The sequence below is a fragment of the Salminus brasiliensis genome, chromosome 2 (assembly GCF_030463535.1).
Source record: "Salminus brasiliensis chromosome 2, fSalBra1.hap2, whole genome shotgun sequence".
Taxonomy (NCBI): Eukaryota; Metazoa; Chordata; class Actinopteri; order Characiformes; family Bryconidae; genus Salminus; species Salminus brasiliensis.
The window spans coordinates 14,296,756-14,311,794 of NC_132879.1; the positions used below are offsets into that span (position 1 = coordinate 14,296,756).

Consider the following 15,039-nt stretch of genomic DNA (forward strand, 5'->3'; position numbering starts at 1 on the left):
GTATGTAACAGTGTGTGTATGTAACAGTGTGTGTATATAACAGTGTGTGTATGTAACAGTGTGTGTATGTAACAGTGTGTGTATCTGGTAGCTTTGGTGCATTCAGTATCTAGTATGATACAGTGGGTCAGACTTCCAGTCCCCTTCACCCCTGTGAGCGACCACCAGCAGTGATCTTACTAGCTAAGTACTCAAACTTGTAGCGTGGGGTCCCCCGGCCTAGTACTGGTACCGAGGACCCCCGAATGACACCAAAAGCAACGACACGCGACATGAAGGGCCGTGTGAGCCATTACTGTGAAGGCGAGGAGCTGTTATGGCGCTGTGCTGCCAATAGGTCGCAGTGCGAGTAGTAAACAGGGCGGCCGCGGCTCTACTGTAATCTCCATTTTGAATGTTTTCATGGCAAAGTTAGAGCCTGTTTGCTGGCGGCGGGGAGCGCAGGAAAGCCACTACTTTCTGTCCCGCGGGCTGTTCTGCATTCTCAGGAATACAAGCAAGCCGTTAATCTCGTCAAATCGTCTGAACTGGCTGCTCCGGCCAGGCTTTAAAGTTGGGCAAAGCTGTTGAGACGACCTCGGCGCTCAGAGTTTGACAGAGGAGGAAAGTGTTGTCGCCTCGCTAACGGCTTAGCAGCAGAAATAACAACCTCCAAAACAATGCCAGATGATGCGACAAATCCAAGCGGGATCCTAAAGACCGAATGGTATGTGTCTGATCACCTATTTACCTGTTTACCTACCCGCCTCTTATTTAGCTAGCTAGTCTCCTACTTCAACTGCTGTAGCCTGCCTGCACGCTAGTTAGCTAGCTTTGCCCAGCTAGTGCTAGCCAGCTAGCTATAGCTAACAGAGCTGCGTTGCGTTGCGCTGCCCATGACAGGACCCCATTAGGGCACAGTTGGCATGTTGTCATTGCGACCTACACGTTTGAACCCCTTATTTTGCAGCCCTATATGCAACACAGACAGTGTGCTTGAATCTCTGCACACGTTACCATGTGCAGCAGTCCACGGCTCTAAATATAGGCCTGTCTCGATACAGCCTACTACGCTAAGCTATTTTAGCTACCGTAAGCTTAGAGCACGCAGCCAGTGTTTTCCAGCCCCGCTCCTGGAGAGAGAGATGGAGAGCTGGAGAGAGAGAGCTGGAGAGAGAGATGGCACACATGAACTGGGCAGGTCACTGCCTTCCCCCCCTCTCTCACCCGGCTGATCTGATCTGATCAGATCAGATCAGATCAGTCAGATCAATAAGCACCACATTATAAAGGTTAGAAGGAGAGTTGGTGAGTGTTATTGCAGGGGGGAGTGCTCCCCTGCCAGACTTAAAAAAGAAGAAAAAATCACAGTCCTGCAGACCAAACACTCTTATCTAGCTCCTGATTCAGCTCTGTAACTAATTCAGCAAGCTCCTGGTGTGCTGGACAGGTCAGGTTAGTCCGGGTAAAGGAGGGAGGACACACAGCGCTGCAGAGCAAGGGGGTCTCCAGGACTGACTCTGGGAAGCACTAAGGAAAGAGAAAGGGCTCCAGCTCTGAGGTTATAGATATTATGGATATTTGGGACAGTTTGACTTCAATAAAAAAAAACATTTTTTAATGCTTTGGCTTTTCTATGTTAGCAACTGAAGCTGTAGATTAAATAAATGACTATATTTCCATTATCTGAGCTAGAGTATGGACGGACAGTTTTTTGTGTTAACACACTGGGATATTAATGATAACATGGTCTTTATTTATTGAGTAAAGTGCTGGGTATAAGGAAAGGGTGTTGAGTTATCATCACCATAATACTTAGATACAAAAAGAAAAACATTTAACATTTCTGTATATGTTTGTGTCGCCAATTAAGAGGTGATATCAATCACATGTATGTTTTTTTTTAACGTTTGATTTTACGGGATTTTCTCACAATCGTCTTTCTATAAAATGATCTTAGTGCACTTGCTATTTATTAGGCTTCTTTAAATCTAGAAAGTAGGAAGAATTTTTTGTTTGCAAAAAAAAGTAGTTGTAATTTTGTGAATTGGTTTAATGAACAACGTTTGGTGACCGGTTTCTCCTCCATGCCCTCAGCCTTCACTTCCATGTGTTCACATTTACCAGCAGCTCACCTGACTTAACCTAATGAAACACTGTTTAACCAAACCAGGTATGGGGTGGTAACTGTAAATATTGGTCTGCCTCGAGGAGAGCTTTGGACAAACTGACACACACAACAGAAAAAATGGATGCTGTTATTAATGGTGCTATTCTGTGTTGTTTATATATATGTGTATTGATAAATGTCACCAAGACTGTTCCACCTCTCAGTTATGCAACATAATCATACTATAATAATCATAATTTTAATGTATTTTATTACAAGGCCACATTTAACACAGTGGGGAAGAAGACAATATAAAAGTACAAGGAATGTAATCGCTGTGTTTTTGTAGGAATGTAAGGAATGTAATCGCTTCTCTAAGTGTGTTTTTAAAAGAAATTGTCTTTCCTTGTGTTCAACTACAGCGTCGAGAGATGGATCAAAGAGGTCTGAAGAACGGCGTGAAGAGAGATGAGCGCCTGATCACCCTGAATTACAGCGACAGCCAAGCTGAGGGAGTTTTGCATAACGGAACACGCAGCACTATGTCCATCGCCCCGACTTCTCTAGTCCCTCCGCCCAGCCCCTTGATGCAGCCCGTGTCTGGGGACCTCCCAAATGGACTCAGCAGCTCCCCCACTCCGGAGGAGCTCACTGCATTACCAGCCACACTGGACCTCTATATGGAAGATCCGGACTTGAAAACGGCTGGGAAGGACCTGAGGGCTCAGCAGGCTTTCCAGCAGCCATCTTCGCTGGGCCTCTACAGTCTGGGCGACAACTTCTCGCGGCTCGAGGCCAGCATTGCAGATCTCAACAGCTCCTCTCCTTCTGTGGACTCTCTAATCGGAGGAGTGGATCCCAGCCTCTTTCCACTGAAACATGAGGACTTCTCACCTATCGGCAAAGGAGATATAGATCTGGAGCCGGATCCCTTCGGCCCTATCGGGAAAGACATAGACTCCAGTAACACAAAATTATTCAGCGAGAACACCATGGACCTCCTGCAGGATTTTGAGATAACTACATCACCTTCGGATTTCTATGTGGGAGATGACGAGTTCCCACCGTTGGGTGAGGACTCTCTACTGGGAGTCATTGGTCCAGAAAGGGACTTAAAGCCTGCAGTTTCAGTGAGCGACATCAACGGCACTAGCAACAATAGCAACAACATCAGCAGCAACGCTGGGGTCAGCAGTGCCACCGGCTGTGCTTCTTCTGGTGTGTCCACCCCCATTGCCGCCCCTGTGGTAAAGGTGGAGAAGGAGCCTCTGATCCAGCTGTGCACTCAAGGAGTGATCAAGCAAGAGAACGCCAGTGGGCGGACCTTTTGTCAGATGGCTGGGTCTAATGTGTCGAGCTCTCTTGGTGCCCCTTCCATCTCCATCTGCGGGGTCAGCACCTCCAGTGGACAGAGCTACCGATTCGGAAGCCCTGCTGCCGCCGCCACCATCAGCATCCAGCAGAAAGATCAGAAGCCTATTTTTAATTTGTATACCCCACAGACCATTGTTGGGGACGGCTGGGGGAGAAGTCTTGGTATACAGCAGAGGCCCGGTGACAGCTTCACCAGCACCCAGAGCTTTACAACCAGCTATGCCAGGTAAGGATCTACACTGATTACTGCAATGTTAACAGGCTTGTTTGGTCAGTTTGGACGGATGAGGAGCACAAATCTAGTCGGGAAATCGTTCGCTACTTGTGTTAATTTCATTGAGGTTCAGAAGATCAGTTCACACCCACTCCTGCATTTCACAGATGCAAACAGGACCAAACCGGTCACGTATGATGGCATCTGTGGTAGATGGTAGACAAATGAAAAACACAGCGCATTTCCTCCACACGCACAGCCAGGAAATAATAGGTCATGTAGCAGACAAAACCCAGGCCCCAATGCGAACTCAACACTGCCAACTGCATTAACCATATCAGCCCTCTGGCCCATCACTTTCCAGATTCCACTCCTACGCCTCCAGCCATGATCGCTTTCATGCGGCTATAATCTAGGTTGAGATGCTGTTATTTATGCCATTGATGGGCCAGACAGTCTGACTCGTTCTCCTCAAACAGCAGCTGTTCTGTTTGCCCTGGCATGATCACTGTGCTCGCGCTCGCTAGTCTACAGAGACATCACTCATCACCTGGTACAGTAAGAGACTGAACAGACTGTTACCTGCAAACCAAGAGCGTGACCTCCATTGAACTGCTGAGAAAAGCCATGATCATGATCCTGCTATTCGTGGAAAAACAGTTTCATTGAAAGGCATATCTGCTTTTTGCTTCTACCCAAAAACGGTGCTTCGAGGGGCTTTGAGCGATGCCATAGAAGAACCACTTTTGGTTTCATTAAGAACCTTGTTTGAGAGATGTGTGATTGTGAAGGACCTATACATTGATAACGAACCTTTACATCACATGACAGATTATCATTTTGGACATGCTTAACCTTTCATACTGTTTCACATTTTCCAACAAATGATCTGAAATGTATGACGCTATAGAGACGTAGCATCAGAATCTATATATACATCTGGTTTTGTACAACAAATTATGTTTATTTTAATGAATGATGAATATTAATGTGTACTAAAATGAAATTTCAGTAAACAGACGGACTTCTGTGCAAACTGGTGGGGCTGTATACACTTTTGCCCTGCCAGGAGGCCATAGACCTTTTAAGGTGGTAAGATATAAGGTGAGGATACAAGGAATTAAATGCTTGCTGTAGCATAGTGAGTAACAACACCTTTTTCCCAGAGTAGGGTTCGATTTCCTTACCGTCAATCACCCTACACCAATCAGAGTCCTTGGCCAAGTCTACTAATACCACATTCTCCTACCTAATTCCTAATTAATACGTAAGTTCTTTTGGAAAAGAGTTGTAATCTATTTATTTGGGACTCTAGAGACGCTCCTTCTTTCACTTTCACTATGGTGACTCTATGGTAAAACGCCCCACAAAGTGACTGGTGTGCTCGATTATTTATACATGCAGTAAACCCTGTCGCATGGCATTTGTGAAGCCCCTGGCTGAGTTCATTCCCAACCAGGTGTGGATATGACTGAGACAGTGGGCGAAGGGTGGTGGTATCGCGGGAACTGCTAACTTCCTGGGATATTCTAGAGCTGCCATAGTGAAGGTGTACTGAGAATGGACGTCTCGCACATTGAGTGCCTCCCCACGGCATAACAGTAGCACCCCACGGGCCATTGATGCCAGAGGGGAACGATTACTCCAGCAATAGGTACAAACCAATCAGCTCACCACTGTGGATCGGTTAAGCTCCACAATAAACACTTTACTCATCTAATACATCAGTCCATGCCACAACGTCTCGCTAGTGTCATCCGAGCCATGGGCCGTTATTCCAGCTATTAGGTATGTGGCCATAATGTCCTGATAATAATGACCGTGTATAAGACTGATTAGTAGCTGTGTAATTAGACAGTAACTATAGACTTCTGCAGCTTGTGTTATTGGGTTCTGTCGTTATGGTCAATCGTAAAGTGGTGGGCAGCTTTTACAGAACTATTCATAATGTAATTGTATTAAGGTTAATGATGGACATGGCTCTTCTGGGGCATCGTTCAAAGAACCATTTGAAGCTCCTTTATTTTTAGGAGTGTTGCTGTCAGCTATCTGGTGCAGCCATTAAGAGTTAAGGAGTTTATAAAAGCAGTAAATGGCAGCTCCTTCAGATGAGTAAGAGTTATGTAACTGATGCATAACTGGATCATTTAGTCTCAACAAAACAATGCAGAGTGGCCTCGTCTGCTTTTCCGATGCCACGTTTCCACGCTCCCACTAATCTACAGTCTTCTGAGGACGTAGAAACAGCTCACAACACTGAATTCGTTGTTTCCTCTGTATCTTAATGAAATAGTAGTTACGTAGGAAACAAGGAAGTGTCTGTGTTGCCTCTAGTGAGCAGGCCGTTTGTGACACGCCCTCTTCTGCATCACGCTGAAAATAAATATGAAAGCAGCACTATGAGCCTGCAGACCAGGAAGGAGACCAGGAGTTCTGGATCGGTGCCATTGAGGAAATGAGTAGGAAAAAACACTGACCATTTTGTTAATGACCCCACGAAACTTGTTCAGGAGTCAATAGGGGTCAAGCCCTGTTTAACCAGTGCAGGCAGTTCAGTCTCCCAACGAAACCTTGATACAAACAGTCCCTATAAAACCTCATGTGCTTGATGGGTATGTTGTTGTGGAAGGCTGCAGTGTGGGGCTTTTGTTCAACGCCCACTTGAACAAAAGTGGCAGAAACTACAGCGCACAGTCCTTGGCTGGGGAAGCCTGCAGCTTTTGTGGTTGAGATCTGAAGGAAGTCTAGCGTTTAGGAGTGTCAGAAACTACATGTGGCCCAGGCTGTAGACCAGGTCTGCATCTGACTGTGGTTTAGGCCTGTATTTGGGTGTTATGCAATGGCATACAGTACGTATACAATACTTCTGTGTGGTTTACTGAAAACTGAGTCACTATTTCAGTCCTTAACCAATATCATAAGTCCCAGTAGGGCTGTCAGAAGTTTAATATTAATCCAATTCAGTGAACAAATGCAAATAGAAATGTGGGGAATGTCTATTTGAATGATTATTCAGCATTATTCAGGCTACCATACGCACGGAAGAGTGCGCCAGGTCCATAAATAAAGAAAATGGTCAGTTTTGGCTTTAATTGAGTGTTTTAATATATCAAAATATAGAACCTTTGTTTACTTTGAATGGTAACAGGCAGAAATGCAACTGTCTCTTGAGCAAGCAGCTCCAATCCAGTGCTCTGTAGCACAGTATTATAATAACATGTGATGTTTATTTACATATAATAGGGAAGCATTTAAAAATTGTAATGTCATGATGCCAGAAATGTGAGAGTAGACATCACAGAAACCATCAGTTCACTTTAATGCAACTACATTTATGATAAGTAAAGTTTGGAAGCCGTCAGCACCAACTCCAGCACGCTCATGCCATGCTCCTCGCTCCTTCCGCCGTCCTGCTCTCGACTGTTATTTCCAGATCTCAGTAGTTAACCCTCGGAAGCAGGGCTGTACCTAATGATTCATTTTTATATCAATTAATCTAATGATTATTTTTTTAGATTAGTTTATTAATCTAACAACTAATTTAACTTTAGATTACTCTAATGTGAGTGTGTTAGGAATTAAAATAATTTCTCAAAAATAATTTCTCAAAAAATAATTTCTTTAACATTGCAATATTTTCTGTAATCGTCTTTTCTTAAACACCTAGAATGCGCTTGAGGGCATGATTCTTTAAGAATAAAGAAAATGCAACACATCTAACAAAATAAATAAAACTAAATTCACGTCACTTCCCAGAGAAACACGAGATCAGTTTCAGCAAAAGTTACCTTTTTCCAAATGACTCAAAGTAGTGCAGAAATCAAATCCTTTAGCTCACAGGCTCAGCCTTCATGCCTCTCTCTCTCTCTCTCTCTCTCTCTCTCTCTCTTTTTTTTTTTTCTTGTTGTTGAAAGAACACAATAGGCTGTGAAATTGATGACCATTGATGACTCCTCACAAACAAGAAATCGGACATTTTGCGGACTATATATGTTGGCAGAGAGCCATTTGAGAACCAGCTATGTGTGTTTTAAAGCTCCCGTGGAAAAAAAGCCTTAGGTATCTACAATGGACGATTAAGAAACGGTTAGCAATGCAACTTTCTGTGTGAAATACTCCCACACTTTAAATGCATGCAGCCGATTTATTTATTTATTTATTTATTTATTGGTAGCTGCAGCTTGCGCTCGGGAAAGATCCATGCTTTCAGTAGGCAAGGCCGTCTTTGTGACGCATCAGCGCACAAATGAAAATCGATATAATTTCGTAGTCGATGCGTCGCCCCCGCACTACTCGGAAGTCCGGTATCACCAGCAATAACAAAAGCATGGAGCAATTTGATTTAAGTTGTTTCGCATTAATGGCTTGTTGAAACAAGCTGTTGATGAAGTGATGAAGGTTAAAACACTGCCTTTCCTGTGGCAGACAAGGGTTTGAATTCCCCAGCTGAGCTGGGCAAGTACACCACACTACACCATACCACTACACAATTAGAGTCCTTGGGTAAGACTCCTAACACTGCTTTCTCCTACTTATGTAGCAGGATTCACATGTAAGTCGCTCTGGATAAGCGTGTCAGACTCGTACTTGCATGTTAATGTGCCTTACACATGGGGCTAATTACTCATATAACTGTGTAATTGCACTTAATTACATACATTAAAAAATAGCAGTAGCTACAGCCATCTGCAAATTGTGCTATTGGAGGTCGTTGTGGGAGCGCTATTAAAAAACTGCTCACCCTGAAAGTGCACCATGAGGTCCGAGTAGCTGGTAGTTTTGGGGGGTGGGTGAAGGCCACTGTCAGGTGGTGGCTTACAGCCAGCAGCGACAGATGGCGAAACAGAAGAGAGCTCTCATCTTCAGTTTTCATGTGGGCTTGATTATCTGGCCTTTGTGGTGCGCGGGTTCCGAGTGGGAGTCGGGCTTTAGCTGTGTTTGTGTTGGTGCATCTCGACCTGCGTGACATTTAATGTTGCTCTGGTCTGCGGTTAGAGCTCTCTCTCTATCATGTGTGCACACTCTGTGGGTAATAAGGTTGGCGCTGGGTCATGGATGCCACTTTGCTCTCACGCAAGCACACCCCAATCACAGCTAGACTGGTTTAACGTGTGAGAGTGTGTGTGTGTGTGTGTGTGTGTGTGTGTGTGTGTGTGTGTGTGTGTGTGTGTGTGTATATGAGTGTGTGTTTGCTCCTAGGTATTGTTTTTGTCTCCTCCTCAGTCTGGCGGGGTGTCTCAGTCAGAGGCAGGTCGTGTGTAGACTGGCTCCAGCTGAATCGTTCCCTCCCCCCACTTTGCTGGATAAAGTTCTCATACTAATATGTGACTCAGTAAGGCCGGGGCCTGCCCAAGCTTCTCACACAGATGTGAATAAGTAGTTTTTTTTTTTTTTTTCCCCTTCTCTCTCTCTCTCTCTCTCTCTCTCTCTCTCTCTCTCTCTCTCTCTCTCTCTCTCTCGTTTTTCCCCTCTTCACTCACTCCTCTGCCAAGCACACGCCCACAGATATATTTTTAACACGCTCTAACCAATTCCCAAATGAAGATCTTTAGGCTAGTTAAAATGTAGGTTGTCGGAGAACGAAGAAATCTCTCATGCATACAATACACCTAGAGTATGCACCTTTGGGGGGGGGGAAATGTGAACACCCCATGAAAACATTTTTCTTTTTTAGATATTTAAACATCTGAACATATGATCTCCATCTGAGCAGTACTGAGAGATAGAGGTTATATAACCAAACACACACAACTGAAGAGGGTCTTTCATCAAATCATTTAGAAAATGTAATTAATAGAAATCCAGGCCTAAGATTAGGCCTAAAATTCTAAGCAGTTGCTCCACATCAGCTGCAGATTATTAGAACAGGCTTAGAGAGACTTTTTAAGGAGAATGTCTTATTTAAACCTGAGACATTAATTATGATTATTTAGTGTGATCACCATGGCCAGATCCAAAGAGTTTTCTGAGGCCTTTAGAAAGATTGTAGATGCGAGATATGAGTCTGAGAAGGAATTTAAAAAGATCTCAGAACAATTAAAAACTCAGCCGCTAAATGTCCTCTAAATCATTTACAAGTGCAGAACATTTCAAACGGCTGCCAACACGGCCAGGTCAGGATGTTCTAGCAAGTTCTGCAGACAGCAAGATGCGTAAATAAGTCTCCAACAATCCTGAAATGTCATCACGGGACCTACAGGTAGCTCTCGCCACAGCTGATGTCAAAGTACAGCATCTACCATCAGAAAGAGACCAAACAGGTTTAATTGAATGGGAGATGAGCAAGGAGGACACCCTTGCTGGCAAAACCCAAAAAAAATAAGGGCAAGACTAAAGCTTGCCAGCGAACACCGAGACCCTGTTTACACCTGGCGTTGATTTTAGAGTTCACTCTTCCCCATTTAAACCTAGATGTAAACACCCGAAAGACGCATTGTGATTGGATAATGATCAGGTTACAATCGAATCGATGCTTAATCCACATTGAGAGATGGACATAGACTGATCTTGTCCGTATTTGTTGACATCAGATGTCATCCGATCACACTGGAGATGCATTTTATTGACAAGTGTAAACAGGCCCCTAGACAAAGACCAGGACTTGTCATTGTGCTTTGGGCAGATGAATATAGGAGTGTTTTTGTTTGGTCAGTTGTATTCCATTTATCTCTCAATGTGGTTAAAATGAAGGTAAAATGTCCATATTTAAATATGTTTAAATATGCTTGGGGGGAAAAATGATGAGGTGTTTTAATTTTAGCATATAGTTTAATATGCATGCAGAGACTGTATATGCTGAAAGTCTAAGTCTGTAAAATATCCAAACTTCATTCAAACAAGACCTTTTATGCAACATAATCTTGTCACAAATGGGCAATAACTAAGACTTTATGATACATTTATGTGACCCTGCATTATTTGTTAAACCTTTAGAATGAAGACCATCTGTTCATGTTACTGTATATACGTTTATATACATGACCCTACTTTACAACAAACATCTGTTCAGCTTTAAATTTGAGGAGCTCTATTGTAACAATGGACATTCACAGCAGGTTTCTGTAGGACACTTGAAGCTCTGTTCAAGTCCACATGAATGAAGGAATCATTTAGCTTGACTGACCCTGAGGAGCAAAGCTTAGAGAGAAATGTGCTAACTAGACCGTAATGCTATGAAATCCATCACAGTCTCAATAGTGGAGTTCCAGCACAGTAGGAAATAATGATTTTGGCCTTCCCTGACAATGCATCATAGAGAATAGGCATCCTATGGATTGTATCTAATGTAACTACCAGCACCAGTCAACACCACTCCTCATTTACATGAGCTCATGGTAAAATCACCCAGGGCTTTCATTTAAGTTATTTGTCAGAGTTCATTTCAACCTCAAACCAAATTAACTACAGTTTGCAGTTTGATTTAGCAGGGGCATCACAACTAGGGGCGTACAAAAATATCAATATGTGGAAGTATTGCAATATAATGTTTTGCAAAATGGGACTGATGCTCAACAACACAGTATTGATTTTATTAGATTTTAATACTGTCGTTTTAAATAGTTTCCATGCAGATATTGGTGTTGGGCAGTGGTTCATTTAGTGTTGTGTTTGTTTTTCTTATTGTGTTTTTATGACGGTTTTGTTAAAGTTTCTTTTAAAAAAATTAAATCACAATATATTGATTAGAACCACCTGTATCGTACTGCGTATTGTATCTCTAGGTTCTTACCAGTACACAGCCCTAATTACAACAGATTAAAATGAAAGAGTAATATGTGCTCATTCCCACAGATGTATTACACTAATCAGTTCATTTATTACATGAGAAACACCTGCATTTTACATGTGCTGTTGTAATCCTACACAGAATCACAGTTGTGTACAGCAGGAGAAACGGCAACAAAAATCCTCAGACGCATAGAGCTAGGTTTCTTTCATCTATTGTGAACACAACAGTAGTGCAAGTTACAGTTTGTTCCAACTAGTGTTGTATATCTCCCCTGAGGTAGGTACAGCGTGTTGTGTGGTAAGCAGTAAAATGTGAACAGTGAACACACACTCTTGTATAACTCATATTTTTATGGCGTGTAGGACTGATGGAAAAAAAAAAAACACAAAAGCATCTTTTTTCTTTTTTTTTTAGAAAAGTACAAAATAAATAGAATAATAAAAAAAGAAAGAAAACTTGTGTAGTAGGAGGAGTGTTTCAGATTGTTTAAAAATTTTAAGTTTGAGCCCAAGTCTTCCGAAGCGTCTTGTATCATTTGCGCTCGCTGTAGTCAGACACCAATCAGCTTGATCTGAGCTGAAATATATTTATTATTTAAATATATTTAATATATTTGTGTATGTATGTATATATGTGTGTGTATATTAACAAGTAGGTTAACATAGAATACACTAAACCCATATATATGTATTCTGTAGAGGCCAATGTTTTTTATATATATATATATATGTGTGTGTGTGTGTGTGTATATATGTATATGTAAAATTAGATGGAAAAACACATTTTATTGAAGTGTGTGTGTGTGTATGTATGCATGTATGTGTGTGTGTGTGTGTGTATATATATATATATATATATATATATATATATATATATACACACACACAATGTTTTATTTTTTTTACAAAATGCATGTTTTTATCAAGTAGGTAATAGTAATAGGGATCTCCTCTCTTTAAAGTAATTGTGGAACATTTCTGTTGGCCCGTTCTGCCTAATTATGTCAAAGTTGTAATTAGATGAAAACCACATTTTTTTTAATTGCGGTTTAAATGTGACATCATCGTGTGTCTGTTAAGGAACTGACTGTTGTTTAATGTTTTATTGCTGAGGAACTTCTTCAGAAGCTGCATGTTGCCAAACTGGAAAACCCAGCATATCTGTATTCTACCAGCTCTGATATTGTTGATGAATCTGACTGCAGTCCTCACTGTTCAAATACTACACTTTTTAACTCGTGTCCCACTTTGGAACAACCTAAGCATAAACCAGAGGTCACCAACCTTGGATTTCAGTCCAGTTGTTGTTCTGCAATTGGTGTCAACTTTAAACTGTGCTGCCTAAAATAGGTTCGGTTTTAAAAAGGCTGTTATTCCACCCTCATATTTTGGAGTCTGTGTTTGCTTGTCAGTTTTCTTTAGTGTCACGTTCTTCCCTTTAGGAATGTCCTGCCTCCGTTTGTCATGAATATTTGGCACAGTGGTCATCCCTAGCTGTTAATGGGGGCTTTGGCCTCCCTCTTATTTCCTTCTTTTCTTTCCAATCTGTCATGGAGTTCTGCAGAAATCCTGACAGTCAGCAGAAATGCATAATAGATGAAGATCAGCTCGGTGGTAAGTGCTTTAGCGGGCGGCCATTGGCCTGACCTACTTTTCCTTCTGCTGCACAGCTGGCCGGCAGCGGACAGCTTAGTGGGACGGCAGCGGCCTTTTTGGAATTGTTTTACGATTATGGATTCTCTCTCTCTCTGTCTGTCTTTCTTTTACCTCTCTTTTCCTTTCTCTCTCTCTCTCTCTCCCCCTCCCTCTGTGTGTTTGTGTGGGTGTGTTTGTGCGTGTTGTACGTGCCTGCATGTGTGTACTTGCCGTTTTGGTTTGCCAAACATGTTTTTTGGATAAGTGCATGACCAGCTCCTGCGCCAGCTTATGGCAGTACAGTATTCATAAATGAGGGACGTAGTGGAGGAGTGTTTTCAGAGCTGTGAGGACGACCTGGTTGCTCAGTAAAGCTGACCTACATTTCTGTCATGGTCTTGAAAGCACTGACTCATCTGTCACCATTATTTTCACCTGTTAATGAGGCAATGTCACGGAGAGACTCGCCATGTAGTAGTGCTGGCAGACATTAACCATTTACATTGCCTTTGAATGCCTGCTAAGGAATCCTGCATATCATATTTAATATTTATATTTACAAAGTCATCTTGAGAATATGGATTTTAGCTTAATCTTATGGTCTTACTTGGTTAATCATTAGTGATTATGCTCATGATCGATCAAGTTAAACCATAAAATTAAGCATCCAGTTAAATATCATATATGAATTATATATATATTCTGGTTTGAATCTCCAAAATGATTGTTTTACTGGAGAAGGACAAAATTTACGTTCAGTGGAAGTCAATGTAAAAAGATTGTGTGTATATGTGTGTGTGTGTGTGTGTGTGAACACATTCAGCATGTTAACATTTACACATTACTGCTTAATTGGCACACTACAGGCTTTATTAACTTCCCCTGAGGGAGGGACGACTATACGGCACTAGATGGAACAAACTGTAACTTGCAAAAAATCTATTCAAATTAAATGAAAAGGATCCTAGGTTGTGTTTTTTGTGCTTTTTTTCTGTTGTACCAAACCATAAGGTCCACACCATGGTGTGAACTAAACCTCTACACCCCTAGTAAGTCAATTAAATGATAACGGAAAAAAACACCACACATTTTGGCACCCTACGTGATTTGGGTAATGGCTTGTTCAGTTATCGGTAGGAAACAGCAGGCCATGCAGATTTCAAGGGAGAGGTTTTCCTCTGATGACTCTTGAGTGAAGGTTGTATTTATGCTAGTGTTGCTGCACAGTAGACCAGTGCACTCTATACTCATACTATGCTAACTCTTCCTGAAGGTCTTTTGCAGTTGAACTGGGCTTTCTCCTGCTTTGTGGGCATCTGATTTTTTATTTTTTATTTTTTTAGGGAGCCCAGGGCTGTTTATTTTTGAGGAGTCCAAACATTTATAAGTACTGAGTTTTCCCCTCCGAACATATCCCTTGCTGGTGTGAATAGACTAGAGTACAAAGATACATGTAGTACCTTACATACTTCCAAATAGAAAAGTAGCTGAATTCACTAATTAGAAAAGGGCTGTCTGGATAAGTTTGGGGGGGAAATGACAGAACAGAGAAGTCTTCTGTGGGTTTGTAGATTTCATGGTTTATGCATTTTTAAAAAATAAATGAAATCACCCAGTCTGACTTTGTACATCAGGCCAATTACCATCATGTTGATGGCCAACTGTCGGGACTCGTCTGGAGTTTTGGAAGGAATGCAGAAAGCGATGGCATGCCTGACTTCCCTTTTCTATTTTTGAGGCTTTTACCTCAGGGAAGAACAATTTCCTTCTTTCTGCCGCGCTCAGTCTCTGAGACATTTCAGAGACGAAACTGCAGGCTGCAGAGTCATTCAGCAGGTTGTTTTTGGTCTAAAATGGGCTATGGTGTCTCTCAAAGTGCAAAAAAGCTTTTAAGCTCGGGATGGTATTAAGAGAATCTGTTAACCTGAGTCTCGTAGCGCTGCATGTGAAACTGAAAGTGGGGCGAAATGTTATGAAACAAACTGAATGGGGAAGTTAG

The 15,039-nt window shown here is 42.1% G+C and overlaps 1 protein-coding gene across 2 annotated transcripts in view; it reads left to right on the forward strand.

Annotated features, from left to right (window-relative positions):
* The first annotated feature begins 343 nt into the window (after positions 1-343).
* nr3c1 (nuclear receptor subfamily 3, group C, member 1 (glucocorticoid receptor)) overlaps positions 344-15,039 on the forward strand; it is a 34,360-nt gene continuing 19,664 nt past the window's right edge. The window contains exons 1-2 of one of the 2 annotated variants that reach the window (XM_072668247.1): positions 344-706; positions 2,512-3,689. In XM_072668247.1, the coding sequence (XP_072524348.1) occupies positions 704-706; positions 2,512-3,689 (1,181 nt within the window). In that variant the 5' untranslated portion in view covers positions 344-703. The remainder of the gene's footprint in view (positions 707-2,511; positions 3,690-15,039) is intronic. The other variant, XM_072668249.1, reaches the window with a different exon arrangement.